Source organism: Palaemon carinicauda, chromosome 22 (assembly GCF_036898095.1).
Source record: "Palaemon carinicauda isolate YSFRI2023 chromosome 22, ASM3689809v2, whole genome shotgun sequence".
NCBI lineage: Eukaryota > Metazoa > Arthropoda > Malacostraca > Decapoda > Palaemonidae > Palaemon > Palaemon carinicauda.
In genome coordinates, this window is record NC_090746.1 from 38751922 (window position 1) to 38776294 (window position 24373).

The window sequence follows — 24373 nt, forward strand, 5'->3', positions numbered from 1 at the left end:
TACCTGCTCCCGCACTCCAGCTGTGAGAGTTCCACCACCCATGCGCAGTCGACCCTGCCAGACGCATGTTGACGTTCACCGACGCACGGAACCCTCCGTTGACGTTCGCGTGTTACCACAACAACAGGAGGGTGGAGTTAAGTTGCCGTGTTTTGACGCGGTGCGTCAACCTCCGCATTCTAGAGTTGTTTTGACTGCTCAGTATAGACAGTCAAAGCAGTCTCGAGTGAACACTGTATGTCCTCACGCACCTGTTGTGGTTGACAGTTCAGTTGTTGACAGTTCACAGACTGTCAAGCAGTTACATGACGTTGCCTTCTGGTCTGCTACTAATGCACCAGTGCTGTATGTCCTCACGCACCTGTTGTGGTTGACAGTTCAGTTGTTGACAGTTCACAGACTGTCAAGCAGTTACATGACGTTGCCTTCTGGTCTGCTACTAATGCACCAGTGAGAGACTCACTGAGATAACCTAGCTTTTATCGGACAAGGTTCCTGTAGATGAGAAAGTGCTGTTCTCCCTCCTACTGATATTCCTTTGAGGACTCTGTCATTTGGAGAGGAGCCTTAAGCTGCTTAGCCTCCTATGGACTTTAATTAAATCATGATGATTTTTTAAGGATCTTCGTCCGGATCTTGTAACTGCTGCTCCTCGTTCGCCTAAACGTCAGACCTTACACTAGGCCTAGCTACTTCGAAGCCGTTGTTGTTAAGCTAGTGCTCTCTCGCTCTCCTAGAGAGCGTTACGTTGGCTAGGCGACTGGTTTTTGCACCAGGAGGAGTTTTAGGGATTCAGCCTTTGATTTCCCTTCTTTTAAACTGGCTTATAGAGCGAGAGTCTGATAGGACACGAGAGAAGTTCTCGGCTTGGGAGTTCTTGCCTCTGCCCAGATGGACTTCTCAATTCTGGTAGACTCGCCCTGGCGCCTAGCCAGGAGACGCTCCAAGTTGTTTACAGGTCAACTTCTCACTTTTGTCGAGCCTTTGAAGTTTTGCTATACTATTATGTCACACATAACAAGGCTTCCAGGGATGGTAAATGGTTCCGCCTCAGTCGCTAACCCCGTCTGTTGCCACACCTGCTCCCGTAGACCCTAATGGGCTTTGCTGCAAGACATGCAGTCCAAGCTTGTGTCCTTGATAGAGGACTTAAATGCGGAGAAGAACCTTCTGGCCAACAACCTTCCAACCGGTTGGTTGTGCGCCCTGTTGACGCTGAGGTATCCTACTCGCGTCTGCCAGTTGAGGTGGTTCCTCCACCGATGCGACCCAGTGTGGGTTGCCAGTCGCACGTTGACGTTAAGCGACGCTCGGAGGTGGTTGTTGACGTTCAGTGTGTCACTAGGAAGACGTTCAACAACCAGCAGAGGTGACTTGTTGTGACGCAGTGCGTCAACCTCAGCAACCCGGTAGGGTGTTGACTGCACAACCCAGACAGTCTAGACAGTTCGGGTTGACGCTATACTTCCTCGCGCACCCATGGTTGTTGACAGTTCACAGACTGTGCAGCAGTGCCATGATATTGCGTCCGGCTCCGTCACGCATCCACCAGTGCGACCGGATTCAGCGAGTCAGACGTTGCCCACTCCGTTGCCGTTTCCTCATCAGTTTCGGATGAGGAACCCTCTGATGAGGACGTTGCTGAACAAGACGATCAACCCCCAGCCCTGCTATCCATCCAGAAGATGCTGAAGAAGGAACGCTGCCCAGTCAGGCTGTGGATGAGTCTGGTAGGGACACTGTCATCCGTGGATCAATTTGTGTCACTAGGAAGACTACACCTCCGTCCTCTGCTATACCATCTAGCTTTTCACTGGAAAAAGGACAAGACGCTAGAAGCGGTCTCGATCCCGGTTTCCGGAAAGATAAGTCTTGTCTGACTTGGTCAAAGGACTATATCTTCCTTAGAGAGGGTCTTCCCCTGACTGTTCAGACTCCCAACCACGTTCTCTTCTCGGACGCATCGGACGTAGGCTGGGGTGCGACATTAGACGGTAGGGAATGCTCGGGATTATGGAACTCGAGTCAAAGGACAATGCATTTCAACTGCAAGGAGCTAATGGCAGCACGTCTGACCTGGAAAAGCTTCAGGTCTCTCCTTCAAGGCAAGTGGTGGAGGTGAACTCGGACAACACCACGGCTTTGGCGTACATCTCCAAGCAAGGAGGGACCTACTCTCTGACATTGTACGAGATCGCAAGGGACCTCCTCACCTGTCAAAAGGTCTAGACATTTCACTAGTAACGAGGTTCATCCAAGGCAACTTGAATGTCATGGCAGATTGTCTCAGTCGGAAGGGACAAATAATTCCAACAGAATGGACCCTCCACAAGGATGTTTGCAAGAGACTTTGGGCCACCTGGGGCCAGCCAACCATAGATCTCTTCACAACCTCGATGACCAAGAGGCTCCCAATATTTTGCTCACCAATCCCGGACCCAGCAGCAGTTCATATAGATGCCTTTCTACTAGATTGGTCACATCTAGATCTATATGCATTCCCTCCGTTCAAGATTGTCAACAAGGTACTGCAGAAGTTCGCCTCTCACGAAGGGACAAGGTTGACGCTAGTTGCTTCCCTCTGGCCCGCGAGAGAATGGCTCACCGAGGTACTTCGATGGCTAGTAGACGTTCCCAGAACGCTTCCCCTAAGGGTGGACCTTCTACGTCAGCCACGCGTAAAGAAGGTACACCAAGGCCTCCACGCTCTTCGTCTGACTGCCTTCAGACTATCGAAAGACCCTCGAGAGCTAGAGGCTTTTCGAAGGAGGCAGCCAGAGCGATTGCTAGAGCAAGGAGAACATCCACCCTTAGAGTCTACCAATCGAAGTGGGAAATCTTCCGAAACTGGTGCAAGTCAGTATCCGTATCCTCGACCAGTACCTCTGTAACTCGAATAGCTGACTTTCTCTTATATCTGAGGAAAGAACGATCTCTTTCAGCTCCCACTATCAAGGGTTACAGAAGCATGTTGACATCAGTCTTCCGTCACAGAGGCTTAGATCTTTCCAACAATAAAGATCTACAGGACCTCCTTAAGTCTTTTGAGACCACGAAGGAGCGTCGTTTGGTTACACCTGGTTGGAATTTAGACGTGGTACTAAGATTCCTTATGTCAGACAGGTTCGAACCGCTACATTCAGCCTCCCTGAAAGATCTCACCTTAAAGACTCTTTTCCTGATATGCTTGCCACAGCTAAAAGAGTCAGTGAGATTCATGCCTTCAGCAAGAACATCGGATTCTCATCCAAAACGGCTACATGTTCTACAACTTGGTTTTCTAGCCAAACACGAGCTGCCTTCTCGGCCTTGACCAATATCGTTCGATATTCCAAACTTATCGTATGGTGGGAAATGAACTAGAAAGAGTCTTATGTCCTGCAAGAGCTCTTAAGTTCTATTTAAAAACCTTTACGAGGCCCGTCTGAAGCTTTATGGTGTTCAGTTAAGAATCCATCTTTGCCTATGTCAAAGAATGCTTTATTCTATTTTATCAGACTGTTAATACGAGAAGCTCATTCCCATCTGAATGAGGAAGACCAAGCTTTGCTGAAGGTAAGGACACACGAAGTTAGAGCTGTCGCAACTTCCGTGGCCTTTAAACAAAATAGATCTCTGCAAAGTTTAATCGACGCAACCTATTGGAAAAGCAAATCAGCGTTCGCGTCTTTTTATCTTAAGAATGTCCAGTCTCTTTACGAGAACTGCTACACTCTGGGACCATTCGTAGCAACGAGTGCAGTAGTGGGTAAGGGCTCAACCACTACAATTCCCTAATTCCATAACCTTTTTAATCTTTCTCTTGAATGGTTTTATTATTGTTTTTGGGTTGTCCGGAAGGCTAAGAAGCCTTTCGCATCCTACTTGATTTGGCGGGTGGTTTAAGTCATTTCTTGAGAAGCGCCTAGATTAGAGGTTTTGATGAGGTCCTGTTGTATGGGTTGCAACCCTTGATACTTCAGATCCTAGGGGTCGCTCAGCATCCTAAGAGGATCGCGAGGCTCCATAAGGAAGACGTACTTAAAAAGGCAGAGTAATTGTTCAAGTCGACTTCCTTACCAGGTACTTATTTATTTTATGTTTGTTATTTTGAATAACTGCTAAAATGAAATACAAAATACTTAGCTCTTAATGTAAACATATAATGCTGGTCTCTACCCACCCCCCTGGGTGTGAATCAGCTATATGATCACCGGCTAAGTTTAATATTGAAAAATGTTATTTTCATTAGTAAAATAAATTTTTGGATATACTTACCCGGTGATCATATATTAAAGGACCCTCCCTTCCTCCCCAATAGAGACCCAGTGGGCCGAGGAGAAAATTGGTTCTGTGTTGACATGGAGTACTTGAGTACCTGCTCGACAGATGGCGCTGTTGATGTACACCCCCACCTGTATAGCGATCGCTGGCGTATTTTGTCCTTAGGTTTTTCTGTCGGGCAGCAGAGCTGACAGCTATATGATCACCGGGTAAGTATATTCAAAAATTTATTTTACTAATGAAAATAACATTTTCCAAACATTTTACTCCTTTATCGAATGAGGTGGCCACTTCAAACGGCTTTAAACTGAATTAAATAAGGAGTTTTGTCTGGACATGGCGAAACGTTCTGTTTTAGCTTCCTGCTGTACCGTAACCTACGCCAAACAAGGATGTTCACGGCGATAAATATCATCACCGTGATGCCTAATCCTGCTAGTAGTATGGGGTGAAGAATTTCCTTATAAGTCGGTGACAGGTGGTCCATCTCGGTCAATTTCATCAACTGCTTGGCAACTTGTTGATTGTACGGGAGAGGTAGTGCTGGCATTGTAGATGTCCACGTGAAGTTCGCGAAGTAGGCTCGTTCTCTGATGAGTGTCCTTAGACCAGTCACCATGGAATTAAGGGAAGTCCCGATACAACCATCTGCTGCAACAAAGATGTGGGCGAAAGACGTGGATCCGTCAGGGCATGATACATTGAAGCCGTCCTTGTCGTATCGTATCCACGAGCCATTGTTCAGTCTGCAATTGAACTCATTATTGTCAAAGGGATAAAGCTTATCCAGACAATTTTCACTTGTATGGGAGAGAGCACCTTCTAGCACTATACCTAACTCGCATGAATCCATTAAGTTTTTATGGAATTCAAATGAGTCAGCTGTACATATTTTTCTATCCATTGTGTCTGAACAGTGAGTTAATTGATTTAAGTCTTTAATGACCGTATATGTTTCCTTGTCTGGGGAAATCAATACGTGTCCTGTCAAACTGGATATTACTGGATTTGAGTGATTCGTCATGAAAGTCGGAAATGGTGATATCCTGTAAGATTGCCAGGCATCAGAAGAATCAAAGGGAATTTTAATCCTAATCTTGTTATTATCAACGCTTACTGTAATTAGGCTGTAATAAAATTCTAACCTACGTTCGCCTAACAAAGGAACATAGCCTAGTTTATCCCTTCCGTTCTCCAGAATTAACTTTAAGTAATTTATAGGCAACAAATGGGGCGACAGTACACCTTTAGTTGCTAACGTGATAGCTTCTACATAATCCTTGGATTTCTCAATGAAATGTGCAATTCTGTTATGTATGTGATCTATCTTTGAACCATAATACGTTAACGTTGCCAACAAATCCTGTACTTCCATAATCTGAATGATATTATTTGAATGTTCATTTACTAAATCCATAATTTGATTGATTGAAGCTAACTGATTCCTTAGTTCTGACATAATCAATTCATCTTCATGAGTCAAGAACTCAATTTTCTTATTTTGATTACTAATCTTAAGACGATTGGAAATTCCTAAACCTAAACTTGCAATAGACCCAAAGATGTTTAATGCAGCATAAATAAACGGATTTCGTCTTTCTTTATGTTCGTGTCCTACAGTCCACATCAAAAGGTCATAAGCCAAAGATCCTGTCTCGTAAGTCTTATTTTTCAAGTCATCAGATAGCATCTCTGCAACTTTTAATGTTGATCCAAGCAAACTCTCTGTAGTCAAATGAAAATGTCTTCTATGCAACTCATCCAATGAGGCAGAAAACCTTGAAATGTCAGTTCTTAAGCTAGTGACATCATTCTCTTGAAGAAAAATTGCTTGCATATTCACTTCTACAACTACGTTGCTCGATGTAATAAAAATATCTTGTCTTTCAACTATAGTGCCATATTTAGAATTTATACTTTTAGTTTTAGAGCTCATCCCACACGAGAAAAATGTCTGAGCGAACAATATCACTCCCAACAACAAAAAATTCATCTTGGAAACCTGTAACGAGAAAAATATATGTAATTACTCCTGTATTAAGAAGAAAACTTTTAATCACATAAAATAAAAAAAAAAATTTCCCTCACTTCTTTCCTTCTCTTTTCTTTTTTTTTTTTTTTAATTTCTTATGTGAGCCAATGGTACTATTCTCTCATCCGTGGGTTGGGATACGTTTTGAACTCTAAACCTATTGGCCGTTAATGTTTCCAAAATGTTAAATGGGCTTTCAAACTTAGGTGTTAGTTTATAATTGAGTCCTTTGCGTACATTGATTTGTATATAAACGTTATCACCCACGGTATATGTTTTAGTTGGCTTCGCTATTTTATCATGATTCCTTTTCATTATGATTTGTGATTCTTCTAAATTCTTTCGAAGGATATCATATCGACTTATACTTGCATTTATACATTCTTTTAAAGGATTTGATAGATTAGTTGTAGGCGTTAATACATGGAAAGGCGTTCTAACTGGGGTACCATACAATGCTTCATGCGGTGACATTTTAATTGATATATGATATGAATGATTCAGAGTACTCAGTGCCGCCGGTATTGCAATATCCCAGTTGGGGTCTGATCCCCCTAGTGTTACTCTTAATATATTTAAAATCTTCCTATTTGCTCTTTCCACTAGCCCATTCGACTCTGGGTGATATATCATGGTATTTATTTTCTTTATGCTGAGGAATTCACACAATGAGGTAAGAAAGTGATTATTAAATTCACCACCCGAGTCTGAGATTATCATGTGTGGAATTCCATGTTTACAAATGTAACACTCGTAAAACTTCCTAGCGGATTCAATCGCAGTTTTAGTTTTAAGCGCTTTTAGTTCTGTATATCGAGTTAAAGCATCTATAATTACTAAGAGGTGCTTATTTCCTCTGTTTGACTCGTAAAATCCTGTTAACAAATCTAAATGTATTCTTTCAAAGGGTTGATTGGGCACAGGATAAGCCCCTAGGCTGACAGGTGTTTTCGTATGCCCTTTGTTTTCCTGACATGTGTGACAATTAGCTATGTGTCTTTTTATATCTGTAAGCATCGTATGCCAATAAAACAATGATTTGGCTTTCTGTGACATTAATGAGAACCCCGGGTGTCCATGTAATGGATTTGAATGCAACCAATTCAGGACAGTGGAAATAAGTGAGATTGGTACTACTACCTGGTCGTTAGTTACATGTGGTGTATTGCGGGTTTTCCTTGTCACAGTCCTACACAGAATATTATCTTTGATTATATAATTCTGCTGCTTATACTTTATATATCCCTTTTCCTTATGATTGCCTTTCAAAGCATTTATAATTGTTTCTATTTTCTGATCTTTTCTTTGCTCAGTCTGTAACAATTCAGCGCTCCAGCCTAAATCTTCTTGTTCAGATATCGTTTTAACAATAGGCATGGATGTTGATATATCTATTAATTCAGCTAAAGGCTCCGTACAAGATGACACGGGGTTGCGTGATAATGCATCCGCAATGATATTTGCTTTCCCAGGTAAATACCCGATTCTTGCGCCAAAATCTTGAATGATCAAATGCCACCGAGTTCGTTTAGGGCTGTGGTTGAAGCCTTTAAAGAACTCTGTTAGTGGTTTATGGTCAGTAAGAACCTTAACGGGATAACCGTAAATTATGAACTTAAAATGCACTAGCGAATTAACAATAGCTAGCCCTTCCTTGTCTATTACTGCATACTTACTTTCGGAAGTTCTCAATTTTAAATATTTAACTTAGACGGTGAATATATAATAGCTGCAACTCTGTTGCTCGACAGACAAAAAAAAACAGTAAAAACTCGCCAGCGATCGCTATACAGGTTGCGGGTGTGCCCACCAGCGCCAACTGTCGGCCAGATACCACTCTCGATGTAAACAAAGACTCAATTTCTTCTCTGTCGACGTGTCGACAAGACGTACTTTTACTCGCTGTAGAACCTGGAGTTTTCTCAACATATTTGGTGAAGTACTTCATTTTGGTTTGAGCTTTCGCAGTGCAGGTGTTTTATCTTCATCTTAAATCTTGAACTCGTTTTTGGATAGATTTAATTTTTGATGACAAAGAGAGTATGGACTTTCTTTGACTTTTAAATGGCCGACCCTTCCCTTAGACGGAAGTGTGTTTAGGCTTTTAGCAATTATCTTATCACGTTATAAATTAATTATAGATTTTCCTCTATATATTTTATATCTCACCGCCTTTATTAGGCCTCTTCGATTAACTTTCCATTTATAATAAACATAAAAATAAATTTTAATGATTTGTTTATATGCGACCTTTCCTGAGAGTAGGCGGTCCTAACTTGGAAACCGAAGTTAAACAACGTTGAGCCCTTTTCAATCGTAATAGCTTTTAAAGAGCTAATGATTTAAAACTTTTTAAATGAATATTTTTAATAAATATTTTATGAAAGATTTTCTTTGAATAGTCTTCGTACTGTTTTCAAAGATGAACTAACGTTTAGTTTATTTATGCTACGCAGTTTGCGCTCTATCGTTACGATAGAGAGAGAGAGTATCACGGTTTCACTTTGCAGAAAGAGTAAATCGATTCTGACGTTTTGTTCATTCTTCTTTCAAAGCTTAAATGTTTTAAATTCTATTTTAAAGGAACTTTTTAATTGAAAAACCTTTCAGTTTTTTCCTTTGGTCAAATAACATGTTTTTTTGACGAAACGTAATTGGGCTCTTCTCTTGGGTGCGAAATCAAGAGAGAGAGAGAGAGAGAGATAGAGACGGAGGGAGAGAGAGGAGAGAAAACGTTCCGTTCAAGCGGGTAACATTGTTCTCGAGTTACTCTCGTCCCTAGTCTCTGTACGGGGAGAAAGGATAAAACGTTTTTAGTTTTATTCTCGTCCCCAGGCAATGTACGGTGAGAGATTGAAAACGTAGTTTTGAATGAACTAGTGTTTAGTCTCTTCCCCAGCCACTGAATTTTTTTATCTTAAAAGATGTTTACTGTGTTTTGCTGGTATTAATGTGCTTGCATTATACGACTGATTTCGCATTTACTACCTTTTGATGAGGGTAGAATTGCGTGCTTCAGGTAGAAATCAGTAAAAGTTTCGATTTCAGTGAAATAAGTGCAAACAGAAAATCGTAGTGATAAAGTGATATTGCGCAAAGTGTTACAGTGTTGCGTAACCGAGGGTTCGTCTGTTCGTGCCTGTCGTTCACCTAGTCCGGGACCTCTTGCAAGCTCCCAAGCCCAGGGGAGAAGTAATGTCGTACGACTTATGGGTTCGAGAGGCCTTGATCAGCGAACAGACGTTCCCTCTATGGTATCGGGTGTATCTTACCAAGATCTCCCCTACCATAAGGCGAGAGAGACAATTTTCTCCTTGTCATCCGAAGGCTTTTCGCATAAGAAACCTGAAACAAGGTTTCGAGGCCCTTAAGCGAAAGTCAGTCCTTTCAGGACAGGTCCAGCGTCCTGGTTGTAGCCATTAGGACAGCTCTGACCCTATGCAGTCATCGGAAAACTGCTCGCCGCCTAACAAAAGCGTAACACAGACTCCGAGAGTCTTTTTGTTGGCAAGGTTTTGCGGTCACAGACGTTACCCTCGTCTCTTACCGCAACCATTTCCGTTGATCCTAAATGGGTTGTACGGCAAGACATGCAGAATAAGCTTGCCTCCCTTATGGAAGACTATTCTGCCGATTAGTACGTTGAGCCTAGCCGTTTATCTCATCGAGATCCTGGCTTTCAGCCAACCTAACGTTCCTTTGTGCGTCCTGGTGACGTTGGCGTAGCTAAGTCACGTCAGTCAGGTTGTTTAGAACCACACTCGATGCGGTCTCGTGTGGATTTTCAGCCACATTTGGACGTTAGGCCACTTGCTGATGCTCCTGTTGACGTTCAGGACGTTCGCTAACAATCGGAGTTGACTTGTTTTGACGCTGTGCGTCAACCTCCGCATTCTAGAGTTGTTTTGACTGCTCAATCTAGGCGGTCAAAGCAGTCTCGAGTGGACGCTGTGCGTCCTCACGCACCTGTTGTTGTTGACAGTTCACAGACTGTCAAGCAGTTACATGACGTTGCGTCCTGGTCTCTCTCACCTGTTGTTGTTGACAGTTCACAGACTGTCAAGCAGTTACATGACGTTGCGTCCTGGTCCGCTACTAATGCACCAGTGCGTGTGGACTCTGCTTGTAAAGCATTGCCACCACGGTAGGTCTCTCCCTTGCTTGAGACTCAGCTATTATCGGACAAGGTTCCTTTAGATGAGGAAGTTGCTGTTCCCCCTCCTACTGATATTCCCTTGAGGACTCTGTCAGACGGAGAGGAGCCTAAAGCTGCTTAGCCCTCTATGGACTTTAATTAAATCATGCTGATTTTTGAGGATCTTTGTCCGGATCTTTTTGTAACTGCTGCTCCTCGTTCGCCTAAACGTCAGGGCTTACACTAGGCCTAGCTACTTCGAAGCCGTTGTTTTATAAGCTAGTGCTCTCTCGCTCTCCTAGAGAGCTTTACGTTTGCTAGGCGACTGGTTTATCACCAGGGGGAGTTTGGGGGATACAGCCTTTGCTTTCCCTTCTTTTAAACTGGCTTATAGAGCGAGAGTCTGATATGACACGAGAGAAGTTCTCGGCTTGGGAGTTTCTGCCTCTGCCCAGATAGACTTCTAAAATCTCGTAGACTCTCCCTGGCGCCTGGCCAGGAGACGCTCCAAGATTTTACAGGTCAACTTCACAGCTGTTTTCGAGCCTTTGAAGTTTTGCTGTACAATTATGTCATGCATAAACAAGGCTTTCAGGGATGGCTCCAATGATCTGACAGCCACGTTCTCTGCAGAGACAAGTCCCTCAGGGATGGCTCCATGATTTGGCAGCCATGTTCACTGCAGGAGTACGTAAGAGGCAAGTGCGCTCAATGTGTTCATTGTCAAGACAAACTTCGCGATGAAGTCTACCAGGCTGTCTTGACAGCATTTATGGAAGGCGACTGGATGGTCTCTCTCGACCTTCAGGAGGCATACTTCCACATTCCTATACACCCGGATTCCCAACCGTTTCTGAGGTTTGTTTACAGGAATGTGGGGTACCAGTTTCGAGCTATCGGAGATCAGAGCCTCCCTGTACTTGGACGACTGGCTTCTCAGAGCCTCTTCCAGTCATCGCTGTCTGAAGGATCTCAATTAGACTCTAGATCTGGCCAAGGAATTGGGACTCCTAGTCAATTTGGAATAGTCACCGCTGGTCCCATCCCAAACTATTCTGTATTTAGGGATGGAGATTCACAGTCAAGTTTTTCGGGCTTTTCCGTCGGCCCCCAGAATAGATCAAGCCCTGCTCTCCATCCAGAAGATGCTGAAGAAAGAACGCTGCTCAGTCAGGCTGTGGATGAGTCTGGTAGGGACGCTGTCATCCCTGGAGCAATTTGTATCATTAGGAAGACTACACCTCCGTCCTCTTCAATTCCATCTGGCTTTTCACTGGAAAAAGGACAAGACGCTAGAGGCGGTCTCGATCCCGATTTCCGAAAAGATAAAGTCTTGTCTGACTTGGTGGAAGGACAATATCAGCCTAAGAGAGGGTCTTCCCCTGGCAGTTCAGATACCCAACCACGTTCTCTTCTCGGAAGCATGGGACTTGGGCTGGGGCGCGACGCTGGACGGTCGGGAATGCTCAGGTCTGTGGAACTCGAGTCAGAGGAGCATGCATATCAACTGCAAGGAGCTTTTGGCGGTTCATCTGGCCTTGAGAAGCTTCGAGTATCTCCTTCGAGGCAAAGTGGTGGAAGTAAACTCGGACAACACCACGGCCTTGGCGTACATCTCCAAACAGGGAGGTACCCACTCACTGACGTTGTACGAGATCGCAAGGGACCTGCTCATCTGGTCAAAAGATCGAGGCATCTCCCTAGTAACGAGGTTCATCCAGGGCGACTTGAACGTCCTAGCAGATTGTCTCAGTCGGAAAGGTCAAGTAATTCCAACCGAATGGACCCTCCACAAGGATGTGTGCAAGAGACTTTGGGCGACTTGGGGTCAACCCACCATAGATCTCTTTACAACCTCGCTGACCAAGAGGCTTCCAATCTATTGCTCTCCAGTCCCGGACCCAGCAGCAATACATATAGATGCCTTCCTCCTAGATTGGTCACGTCTGGATCTTTACGCATTCCCACCATTCAAGATTGTCAACAAGGTACTGCAGAAGTTCGCCTCTCACGAAGGGACAAGGTTGACGTTAGTTGCTCCCCTCTGGCCCGCGAGAGAATGGTTCACCGAGGTACTTCGATGGTTAGTAGACGTTCCCAGAAGTCTTCCTCTAAGAGTAGACCTTCTACGTCAGCCACACGTAAAGAAGGTACACCAAAGCCTCCACGCTCTTCGTCTGACTGCCTTCAGACTATCGAAAGACTCTCGAGAGCTAGAGGCTTTTCGAAGGAGGCAGCCAGTGCGATTGCTAGAGCAAGGAGAGCGTCTACCATTAGAGTCTACCAATCGAAGTGGGAAGTCTTCCGAGACTGGTGCAAGTCAGTTTCTGTATCCTCGACCAGTACCTCTGTAGCCCAAATAGCTGATTTTCTCTTATACCTGAGAAAAGGACGATCCCTTTCAGCTCCCACTATCAAGGGCTATAGAAGCATGTTGGCATCGGTCTTCCGGCATAGAGGCTTAGATCTTTCCAACAATAAAGATCTGCAAGACCTCCTTAAGTCTTTCGAGACCACTAAGGAGCGTCGTTTGGCTACTCCTGGGTGGAATTTAGACGTGGTCCTAAGATTCCTCATGTCAGACAGGTTTGAGCCTTTACAGTCAGCCTCCCTGAAAGATCTCACTCTTAAGACTCTTTTCCTGGTATGCTTAGCCTCGGCTAAAAGAGTCAGTGAGATTCATGCCTTTAGCAAGAACATCGGATTTTCGTCAGAAAAAGCTACTTGTTCTCTGCAACTTGGTTTTCTAGCCAAAAATGAGCTACCTTCTCGTCCTTGGCCTAAATCTTTCGATATTCCCAGCTTATCGGAGATCGTAGGCAATGAACTAGAAAGAGTCTTATGCCCTGTTAGAGCTCTTAAGTTCTACTTAGCTCGTACTAAACCTTTACGAGGCCAATCTGAAGCGTTATGGTGTTCGGTTAAGAAACCATCCTTGCCTATGTCAAAGAATGCTTTGTCATGTTTTATCAGATTGTTAATACGAGAAGCTCATTCACACTTGAGTGAGGAAGACCGATCTTTGCTTAAGGTTAAGACGCACGAGGTTAGAGCTGTAACAACTTCCGTGGCCTTTAAGCAAAATAGATCTCTGCAAAGTATCATGAACGCAACCTATTGGAGAAGCAAGTCAGTGTTCGCGTCATTTTACGTAAAAGATGTCCAGTCTCTTTACGAGAACTGCTACACACTGGGACCATTTGTAGCAGCGAGTGCAGTAGTGGGTGAGGGCTCAACCACTACAATTCCCTAATTCCATATCCTTTTAATCTGTCTCTTGAAATGTTTTAATGTTTTTATGGGTTGTCCGGAAGGCTAAGAAGCCTTTCGCATCCTGGTTGATTTGGCGGGTGGTCAAAGTCATTTCTTGAGAGCGCCCAGATTAGGGGTTTGATGAGGTCCTGTTGTATGGGTTGCAGCCCTTGATACTTCAGCTCCTGGGGGTCTGTCAGCATCCTAAGAGGATCGCTGGGCTCCGTAAGGAAGACGTACTTACAAGGCAGAGTAATCGTCTAAGTCGACTTCCTTACCAGGTACCTATTTATTTTGGTTTTGTTATATTGATAACTGCCAAAATGAAATAAAAAACTCTTAGCTTATACGATGTAAACATATTTAACTCTGGTCTCTACCCACCTCCTTGGGTGTGAACCAGCTATTATGTATTCACCGGCTAAGTTAAATATTTAAAAATTATATTTTAATTATAAAATAAATTTTTGAATATACTTACCCGGTGAATATATAAATTAAACGACCCTCCTTTCCTCCCCAATAGAGACGCAGTGGGATGAGAAGAAATTGAGTCTTTGTTTACATCGAGAGTGGTATCTGGCCGACAGTTGGCGCTGGTGGGCACACCCGCAACCTGTATAGCGATCGCTGGCGAGTTTTTACTGTTTTTTTTTTGTCTGTCGAGCAACAGAGTTGCAGCTATTATATATTCACCGGGTAAGTATATTCAAAAATTTATTTTATAATTAAAATATCATTTTTCGAGAATAGAAAGCTATCGGGAAAAATTTTTTATCATATTGCTGAAGCAATACCCCTCCTACTCCTAAGTCTGAGGCGTCTGTTGCAATGAAGAATTCCTTACCGAAGTCAGGAAATTTTAAGATAGGAGAACTACACAGTTCATATTTCAAGGTATTAAATGCCTGTTGATGTTGCTCAGACCATATGAAATCTACGCCCTTCTTCGTAAGATCAGTTAAAGGAGCGGCTATTATTGAATAGTTGCGTATAAAACGCCTGTAATATCCACTACAACCTAGAAATTGCTGTATTCCCTTGACATTAGTAGGTATGGGAAAATTACGTATAGCCGACACCTTATCATGGACTACTTTAAGACCTTGGCTTGACACCATGAAACCCAAATATATTAATTCTGTTTTGAAAAATTCACACTTACTAATCTTTACCCTTAAGTTATGTTGTTTTAATCTCTGTAGTACTAGTTCTAACTTACGTAGATGTTCTTCTAAGGTGTTGGAAAAGATTACAAGATCATCCATTTAGGCATGCAATATATCCCCTAACAAGTCTCCAAACACTATGTTAATCATTCTTGTAAATGTTATAGGAGCACAACGTAAACCAAAAGGCATCCGTAAAAATTCATAATGTCCCCTGGCTGTGCTGAAGGCTGTGTATGGGATACTATCTTCTTCTAATGATATCTGGTGAAAGCCTTTAAATAAGTCCAAACTGGTAAAATATTTATTCTGACCTAACAAAGACAAAATATCGTCAGTACATGGCACTGGGAATCGATCAGGGATCGTCTCCTCGTTTAGACGACGGAAGTCGACGCAGATACGCCATGTTCGATCTTTTTTCGGTACAACTATTAAAGGAAAATTATAAGGGCTGTTTGATTTCCTAATGACTCCTTCTTCTAGCATTTTACCTACTTCATCATTTATTTCATTCTGGAATTTCATGGGGAGTCTGTACGAGGGTACATAGATAATTTTCTGCTTGTCCTTTAACCTTATTTTGATGCTCGATCACATCTGTTTTTCCTAAGGATCCATCCGTAGTGGAAAAAACATCATGATATTTAGTTAAAAGTCCAAAAATTTTCTGCTGAATTTCTTCGTCTTGAATGTCTTTATTGATTTTATTTTTAATAGATCGCAAAAGGGATTCATCCGCAACTGATTGAGAGTGATTGATTTCAGCAACGGTAAGAATACGATGTTTATAAACTTCTACATCCAAGATATGTTGATTTTTGTGAATTACTAAAGTGTTATTTAAATGATTACAGACTTCAATATTACATTGTTGATGTGAGCCTACTGTATAAATAGCTTGTGTGACAGACAATCCGTTAGTTTTCAAAGTGTTGGAAAGGATTAATATTTCAGATCCCGGTAATGTTTTCTTTATTTGCACTATTAAATTCGAAGGTACGTTTGGCTCGATAGATTGCGTGCAAGATGATATTACGGGTGAACGAGAATTCTGCTGGGTCGCGTATATTATTTCTTTATTAGTGAGACAAGTTATTGGTTCTTCAACGTACGTTACGGTTACATTTGTCGTCTCCTTTTTATCCAAAACTGATTTTAAGCTATTAGAAGACTTATAGAATTTCCCTTTGATATACACGCCGTACTTGGCAGGGGCTAAGATAATGTTTTGATTTCCCATAGATGGGTATCCTATAATTACAGCTGGATACATATCAATGTTTTGTACAACAACAAATGTATCGGCAAACGTGCGTTTACCGACTTTGAATTGACATGAGTTATGCCTATGACATTTAATTCATTATTTCCTATACCCGAGAGTCTAACTCCGGATTTTTCAATCGGAAAGTTTGAAAACAACAAATGATGTGTCTTCAAATCCATGATATTACGTGGACTACCAGAGTAAAAAAGTAACGTAAAGGATTTGTGTTCTAAATTTACAGCATATAAGGTTGGTCGTAACTCATTTTGGCTTATTAGTGTATGAATTCGTTGCAAATCTACGGGAGCATGCACTGTTTTATTTAATTCGGCCGTGTGTTTCATAGGAAAATCTATTGTCTCACAATTATCTGATAAAACATTAAATTGATTATTCAATACTATTGATGTTGACATGACTGACCTTGACCCAACATCACTCTCTTCCCCTCTGGAGTTAACTATGTGGTATTTGCTTTGCTCTGCACATTCTGAAAATTATTCTGACCTTGCGAGGTCTGGTTTGACGACCCAGGCTCAGCGATATTCGAAGAAGTGTTTGTTTGCTTTGGACTCTGAACTGCATTGACATTTGGTTGTTTCTTCTTATTGTTAAAATGAGGATTTTTCTTTTTATTTCCATATGGAACTGACTGTTGAATTGACTGTGTATTTCTGGGATTCTGTTGTGTCTTACGCGAGTAACATTGATTGTATGAATGAGTTGAACTATTATGAATCGAGCAGAATTTCGTTCTGCAGTCCGCGCTTAAGTGACCTTGACGTTTGCAATTATAACACGTCATTCCCGCTACCTGACTATTAACTACGTTCACTGTTTGTGGCTTTGTTTCATTCTTTGCAAAAACTTGAGTTAACACGGGATCGAGATCTGGACACTTGGACATGTGTTTTTTTATCTGTTTATATACATCCAATTCCGTACTTGCAGGCGTTAACTTTTTATCAAAACACCGCACTAAAGCTTCAGGCAACATAAGTGTCATGCAAGTTAAATACATTAATCGTAAAAAATCTTTCACGGAGATGTTATCTCTAGTAACCCAAGTGGAATTACCTAAAATGTCCTGATATTCATTAAGCCTATCAGCTATGGGAGCTGCTCTCTCAATAACATTAAGCCGATTCATAGTGGCTTGATTAAGTGTATTTCTTAACGTTAATACTACATCCAAGGCTTCTTCACCCCCATAGACCGCGCGTAACCTAACTTTGAAATCATCCCAGGTAACTGCTTCTTGAAATGAAACACCTCTTAAATACGCACTCGCATCCCCCTTAGAAAAATCTATAAAACTTTTAGCTTCTTGTAATTGTACAAAAGGGTCTACGATTTGTTTGGCATTTAAATGGGCATCGACGGATGAAATCCATGACTCCACATTTTGTGGCAAGAACCCATTGACTCGACCCTGAAAAGGAAGGATTCCTGACCTGGCATTTACAAGCGTCACAATTGGAGGAGGATTAGTCTGGCCTACGCCACTAGGTCCAGGGGTGGGGCTCACAGGGGGAGTCATGACTGCTGTATTTCTTTTCCTATCTCTTCGACCCCTTGCAATTCTATCAAAATATCTATATGAATACAGACGTCCACTGCGTAAACGCATATGTATAATAAAATTCCCCAAACAATGTTACTAATCCCAAGACATTTCCCGAGAATTTCTGAAAGAAAACCGAAAACAAAGATATTTCCTGTAAATTCCTGAAAGAAAAAGGAATTAGCACAAAGAGAGAAAAAATTCTAGATGAGATTTCGGAGTTGAACACAGTTTCATTTAATGAAAGGAAAATAAAAGATTAGCAAACCACTCACCCCAGTAATAATCGACTAACGACTCGTGATAACTACACTTCACTGCCCAAACTGGAATGAATTTAAAAATTTGTACTTAGCTTATATATGGTTCTGTGTGATGTCGACACATCCTCTCTCTCTCTCTTGATGTTTTGTTAGCGATGTATCGTTCGAGTTTCCGTTGAATGTAGTGCTTCCTGGATATGTTTTGTAAACGTTGAACGTCAGTCCTTGGGTTTCCTAGGATGTTGATTGAAGATCCAGTTCTTCAGTTTGTATGTATAACATTCATTAAATGTTATATATTTCGATGGCTATGTTACTTAGTCAAAATTGTAGATACATGTAGATAACGTTGAGTTCTTGAAGATCTTTCTCTGGTTTTCACAGCTTTATTTTGATGTCGAAGATCTTCCTCTAATTCTTAGAGTTTATTATTATAATTACTTGAAGATCTTTCTCTGATTCGTAGAGCTTAACCGCTGCCTCCATTTATTGGTGTGTTACCGCTGCCACCATTTATTAGTGTGTTACCGCTGCCACCATTTATTAGTGTGCTACTTTTATAAGCACACATTGAGTATGTGTTGTTTAAGATGTTAAATCTGGATAACGAAGTTCATCTTATTAGCTTTAAAAGTATTTATTCTCTAAAAACAACAGAGTTAAACATCTCCATCATAGGAGTGGAGCTGGTTTGGTCGGATGACCAATTCAGGTGAAGTATAGATATGAACTGATTAAATTATCGATATCACAGATATCGTATGCTTAGTTGTCGTAGCATTTAAACACAATATGGAAACTGTTACATTCTTTCTCGGAAGACACCTGCATCCGGTGACGACACAATCTTTCACACACTGATGCATTGGTGTTGACGTTTCAGAAAAATGTTACATTGCCGAGGCTGCATAGTGCATCCTGTTTATGATTTTACATGACTACAGCAAATCTCACGCTAGCATCTTCATCCAAAGATGCTAGGTGTGTCTGGGAATGAGAAGGCAGATTCACTGGCTAAGAAGGCTGCATCCGAGTTGCTGCCAAGAAGGTATCCCATTCCCTGTAATGATTTCTTACCTGATATCAAGAAATTGGTTTGCAATAAATGGCAACAGCAATGGGATAGCCTAGATGGGAATAAAATGCGAGAGGTAACAAATGACATATCTCCTTGGAGGTATAATATGATGCCCCGAAAATGGGAGACATCTCTTTGTCGTCTCCGTATTGGTCACACTCGGTTGACACACGAGTTTCTGCTGAAGGGCCAACACCAACCGTATTGTGACGACTGTTTAGTACCTCTAACAGTAAGGCATTTGTTGACCGAATGCCCCAATTATAACAACTTAAGGAATAGATATTTGTTTGAGGCTCGAGGTGAGGGTGGCAGGTTCATCCTTGCCAAGATTCTTGGAAATGATGTGTCCTACCATGCAAGTGGCATTTTTAGATTTATTTCAGAAGCAGGTCTTCTGAAAAATATTTAACTTTTATGACATTCAACTTTTATGACTTTAATTGAATACTCTTTTATTTTTTATTCTATTTTATTTTTTATTTTTGTATACATAAATTAAATGTTACCGGCGTCAATGACCTCAGATGTCAGGATGCCGGAAAACTTTAAATCAATCAATCAATCCTATTCTTTATCAAGAAATATACGATTGTTATAGTTTCATTTACCCCTTTTCCCTGCAAAACAGGAAAGAATAATATAAGTAATTATGTTATATGCTCACTCATGCCTTGATAATGTTCCTATTCGAATATTAACCTTTGTCCTGTCTCCGAGACCAAACCGATCTCTCCCCCAGGGGGAGTAGTAAATGTTATTTACTTACCTATGCTTGATAATATTTCTACCCGAATATTAACCTTTGTCTTGTCTCCGAGTCCAGCGTGAACTCTCCGCAGAGTGAGTAGCTCTTCAATGATCGCTTCGAGATGTTCCTATTGTCCACCAGGACTTCCCTGCCAGGGGGGCAGGAAGCTACTTCATCATAGAATCTCTGGTAAGGACAGGTTCTATAATACTGTTCGAAGCCCTTGGCACTTGGATTAAAAGGGGAAAAATTCCACGATACATTAATTCTCTGGTACACTTCCATCAGGACGTTATGGCTTGAGCCCAAAAAACGGATTTTGAGCGAAGCGAAAAATCTATTTTTGGGTGAGATAGCCATGACGTCCTGATGGACCATCCCGTCTAGTCTAGTTCAGCCTTTGAGGCCCCTCCCTGACCTGCTGTATCATGGAGATTAGCAGAAGCTGAGCTCAGGATGAGGACGGACGTGACGTCATTTAGCAATGGCGCCCGTTTGTTTACGTCTCAAGTACCAAAAGCAGCCACGGATGAGAGTAACTGTGGAACGGCTCCTCAGTTACTCAACCACCTTCCCATATCGAAGTGTTAACTCTATATGGGGTGTAGATATCTATGTGGCGTGTTAATACATGCGTCCCCTGTTGATATATGATATCATAGAGGGAAACCTTTAGGGTACTCACACCAGAAGTTAGAATTCTGTGATAACCTTTAGTTTAATTCTCCTGGGAATATCCACTGTAGTTAAATATACCCTAGGAAGCTACTGAAGGAACCTTCCATTAGGACGTCATGGCTATCTCACCCAAAAATAGATTTTTCGCTTCGCTCAAAATCCGTTTATTACCCTTGCCGGAAGGTTTGCCAGATTCTTTAGATTGCACAAACAGCAAAATCATCTAAAAGCTTATGAAGGTCATTACAGTGTACTATCAGCCCCACAAACTTGATAATAGTCGGTGGGGCATTAGCAATATCACCCTTACAGTAATCAAATAGCCTAGTCTTCTTTGGTGGTTCCCCTGAACTAAAAGCCAATTTTCTTATACGGTTGGAATCTTTTATGTGGGCAGCCTCTAACTGAACATATTCCTTCAAAATGAGGATCATTATCGCCCAACAATAAATACCTTGAACAACCTACTAAGCAAGATATTACACAGCCAGAAGAAGACATCCAGTATTATTCTATAATAGAACTCCCTAAATCACAATCTGTAGTCTGGTTGGAACAACTCCACCGTTTCACAACAATGAGGGAATTGAAAGACATAGATGTGGATTACCCACGTGCAGGTACTGTATTGTCATACACTGCCAGATGATATTTTTCCACTAGAGGGGCATGGCTATTATAAGGAAAGAAAACAGGAAATTTTTTAGTTGTACAGTATAAGTTTACATTTAACCACCTTGAAGAAAGAAGCAATGTGAACATCAGAGAAGGTATATAGAAATAATTGGCATTTTAAGATGTAAGATAAATTTTACTTTTCTCTTTAAAAATTTTTGTCATTTATAAGCATTAGAATGACAATGAGAAAGTAAGAAAAACATATCCTGGGGTCATTACAATTTAAAAAAAAAATAACTGCTGCCTTTACGACTACAATTTTATTCTTTATCCTGCTTGAGGCTTTAGCTGTAAGTTCTTTTTCATCCAAATATCCTATTATTACTTTAGGTTATAAACCAACTATTTTGTGTCATTCAGTGTTACCTCATAAATGTCAAATTTTGTGCCTTGTATATTATCTTTCATTGGCTATATTTGCAATTCTAAACCATGCTGCATCACTAGGGTATTAGCTATTTTTCTTTTTAATTTCTTCTTGTCTGATAACTCTTGTGGTATATTGGGCTTCCCTTTTGGAAATGTCTAATGCTATGAGTGACTTGGTATCCTATTTTACATATTTTACATTTGTTGCCATTTCTATGTACAGTATAAGGAAGAAAGTTAATGATCATTCTTGTGGAAAGAACTACGGTGTTATGAAATTATTTTAAAGTGTAATATTTCTGAGATGTAGTTCTATTTTATAATCTGTGTTTAAATCTTTGTTCTTTAGTTGAAAGTTCCTATAAAGACTTTTGTTAAATAATTTTCTGCTTAAAAAATATAAGATTTTTTGTGAAATTTCTATATATTAATCAGTAGAAATGAGCCAGTTTTCAGATATTTAGAAAATTTTATTTTTCACAGGAGGGAGTTTTTAATGAAATTAAGAACGAAGTGGAAAATATTGAAGGCCGGATTTTGCAGCGGCGAGAGAAGAATGGTGATACAAAATTCTATGTTGCTCCTCCAAAAGAAAAAAAGGTTAAAATGCAACCTGGTGGAGAGAGTGATTCACCAAAACATGAAGATGCTGAACAAAGTTAGAATGGATTTTTTATATGAAAAATTTTGTTGAGGTGGAAATTGCATATGCTGTACTTTTAAAACACTGGTTTGTCCATAATTTCATGCCAGTTTTCTCCACATGTCTTATTTGAGGGAATTACCTAGTTATGATTATGGAAAAGTAATTCATTTATGACTCGAAACTAGGACCCTCATATGCATTCTGGGTGATCCATGTCATGGAGCACCTATTATGTATAGGTTAGGAGTAAGAGTAAGGTTATGAGATGAACGAGAAGGGAAGGGGGTGGGAGGTTGAATGTCATGTTGAGTGGAGAGTTACTTGAGGAGGTGGATCAGTTTAAGTACTTGGGGTTTGTTGTTGCAGCAAATGGTGGAGTGGAAGCAGATGTACATCAGAGAGTGAATGAAGGATGCAAAGTGTTGGGGGAAGTTAAGGGAGCAGTAAGAAATAGAGGGTTGGGCATGAATATAAAGAGAGTTCTGTATGAGAAAGTGATTGTACCAACTGTGATGTATGGATCAGAGTTGTGGGGAATGAAAGTGACGGAGAGACAGAAATTGAATGTGTTTGAGATGAAGTGTTTAAGGAGTATGGCTGGTGTATCTCGAGTAGATAGGGTTAGGAACGAAGTAGTGAGGGTGAGAACGGGTGTAAGAAATGAGTTAGCAGCTTGAGTGGATATGAATGTGTTGAGGTGGTTTGGCCATGTTGAGAGAATGGAAAATGGCTGTCAGCTAAAGAAGGTGATGAATGCAAGAGTTGATGGGAGAAGTACAAGAGGAAGGCCACGGTTGGTGTATCTCGAGTAGATAGGGTTAGGAACGAAGTAGTGAGGGTGAGAACGGGTGTAAGAAATGAGTTAGCAGCTTGAGTGGATATGAATGTGTTGAGGTGGTTTGGCCATGTTGAGAGAATGGAAAATGGCTGTCAGCTAAAGAAGGTGATGAATGCAAGAGTTGATGGGAGAAGTACAAGAGGAAGGCCAAGGTTTGGGTGGATGGATGGAGTGAAGGGAGCTCTGGGTGATAGGAGGATAGATGTGAGAGAGGACGACATGGCTATCTCACCCAAAAACAGATTATATATATATATATATATATATATATATATATATATATATATATATATATATATATATATATATATATCTTAGTTCCTTTAAGAAATTGCCCTAAATTGAGTTTTTTAAGGTATTATTTAAATGTAACAGGAGCCATAAAGTGTTTGTTTATATTTTACTAGCTGTGAGAGAATCATGATCAAATTCTACTCTTAGGATAAAGGTATCCTCTCTCATCTGGTATTCCACATTTGACTAGCCTCAGCACTAAAGCTATTTTGGCCTTACATATCTCCTTTATCTCAGTTTACAGGTTTATACTGATGTGTAAGGCAATCCTCAGGTGAGATTTTACAATACTACTGATTTAAGAATATTAATCCGTCTTCTTTTATGTTCTTTATGGAAATTTGTATTAGTATGTATGTTTTCAAGGCTATAGTTGCTATCAGTGTAAATCAATTACACACACCTTTGCAAGTACTGTATACTGGTGACAGCCCTGTAAATAATGCCCCAAAATATTGGCTCATAATGATTTTGTAAATATTATGTATAAGATTCTCTGTACAGTATATGGATTCCCTTCTAAGTACAGTATATTGTAAAAAGTTTATTATTTTCTTGGTAGGTGGTCTTTTATTGATGAAATTTTCAAATGTAATGAAAATATCACTTTGTGTCCTGTTTCATTTCCTTATAACCCACTTCCTGAATTATCTGAGTTTTGGATGGCTACAGTTTTTGTTCTTTCTTGTATGGGCTCAGCTATTTTTCAGTTTTCTAAACTGGAAAGTGAATTTTTAAAAAATATCGAATATAGGTCACCGAATATGTGAACATTTACCCAGTCACATGGGTTATGGGAATGGACATCATTAGGATGGAAACTTGGTAACTTTACTGGTTGTGATCTACCAACTGAATCGTAGAATGCATAAAAAGACACTCTGAAATCCCTATTTATGTGAATTATATTCTTATTGTTCAATATAACCGGCCATTGTGTGAAATAGATATTTTGTGAATGTAAGGTACATTTCTAGCTGAATTTGGTACATTTATTGAATTTTATGTGTACCACAGCCTGTTTTGTAAGTATATACATATAAAGCTTTATTGTTGAGCGTGTGTAGTATTAAACTAACTAGTTTTTTTATAA

General features: G+C 40.9%; 1 protein-coding gene across 1 annotated transcript in view; it reads left to right on the top strand.

Moving 5' to 3' along the window:
* Nucleotides 1-23891, top strand: part of mIF3 (mitochondrial translation initiation factor 3) — a 248988-nt gene extending 225097 nt beyond the window's left edge. The window contains exon 4 of the mRNA XM_068346149.1: nt 21986-23891. Within this exon, the coding sequence (XP_068202250.1) occupies nt 21986-22165 (180 nt within the window). The 3' untranslated portion in view covers nt 22166-23891. The remainder of the gene's footprint in view (nt 1-21985) is intronic.
* Nucleotides 23892-24373: the final 482 nt, after the last annotated feature.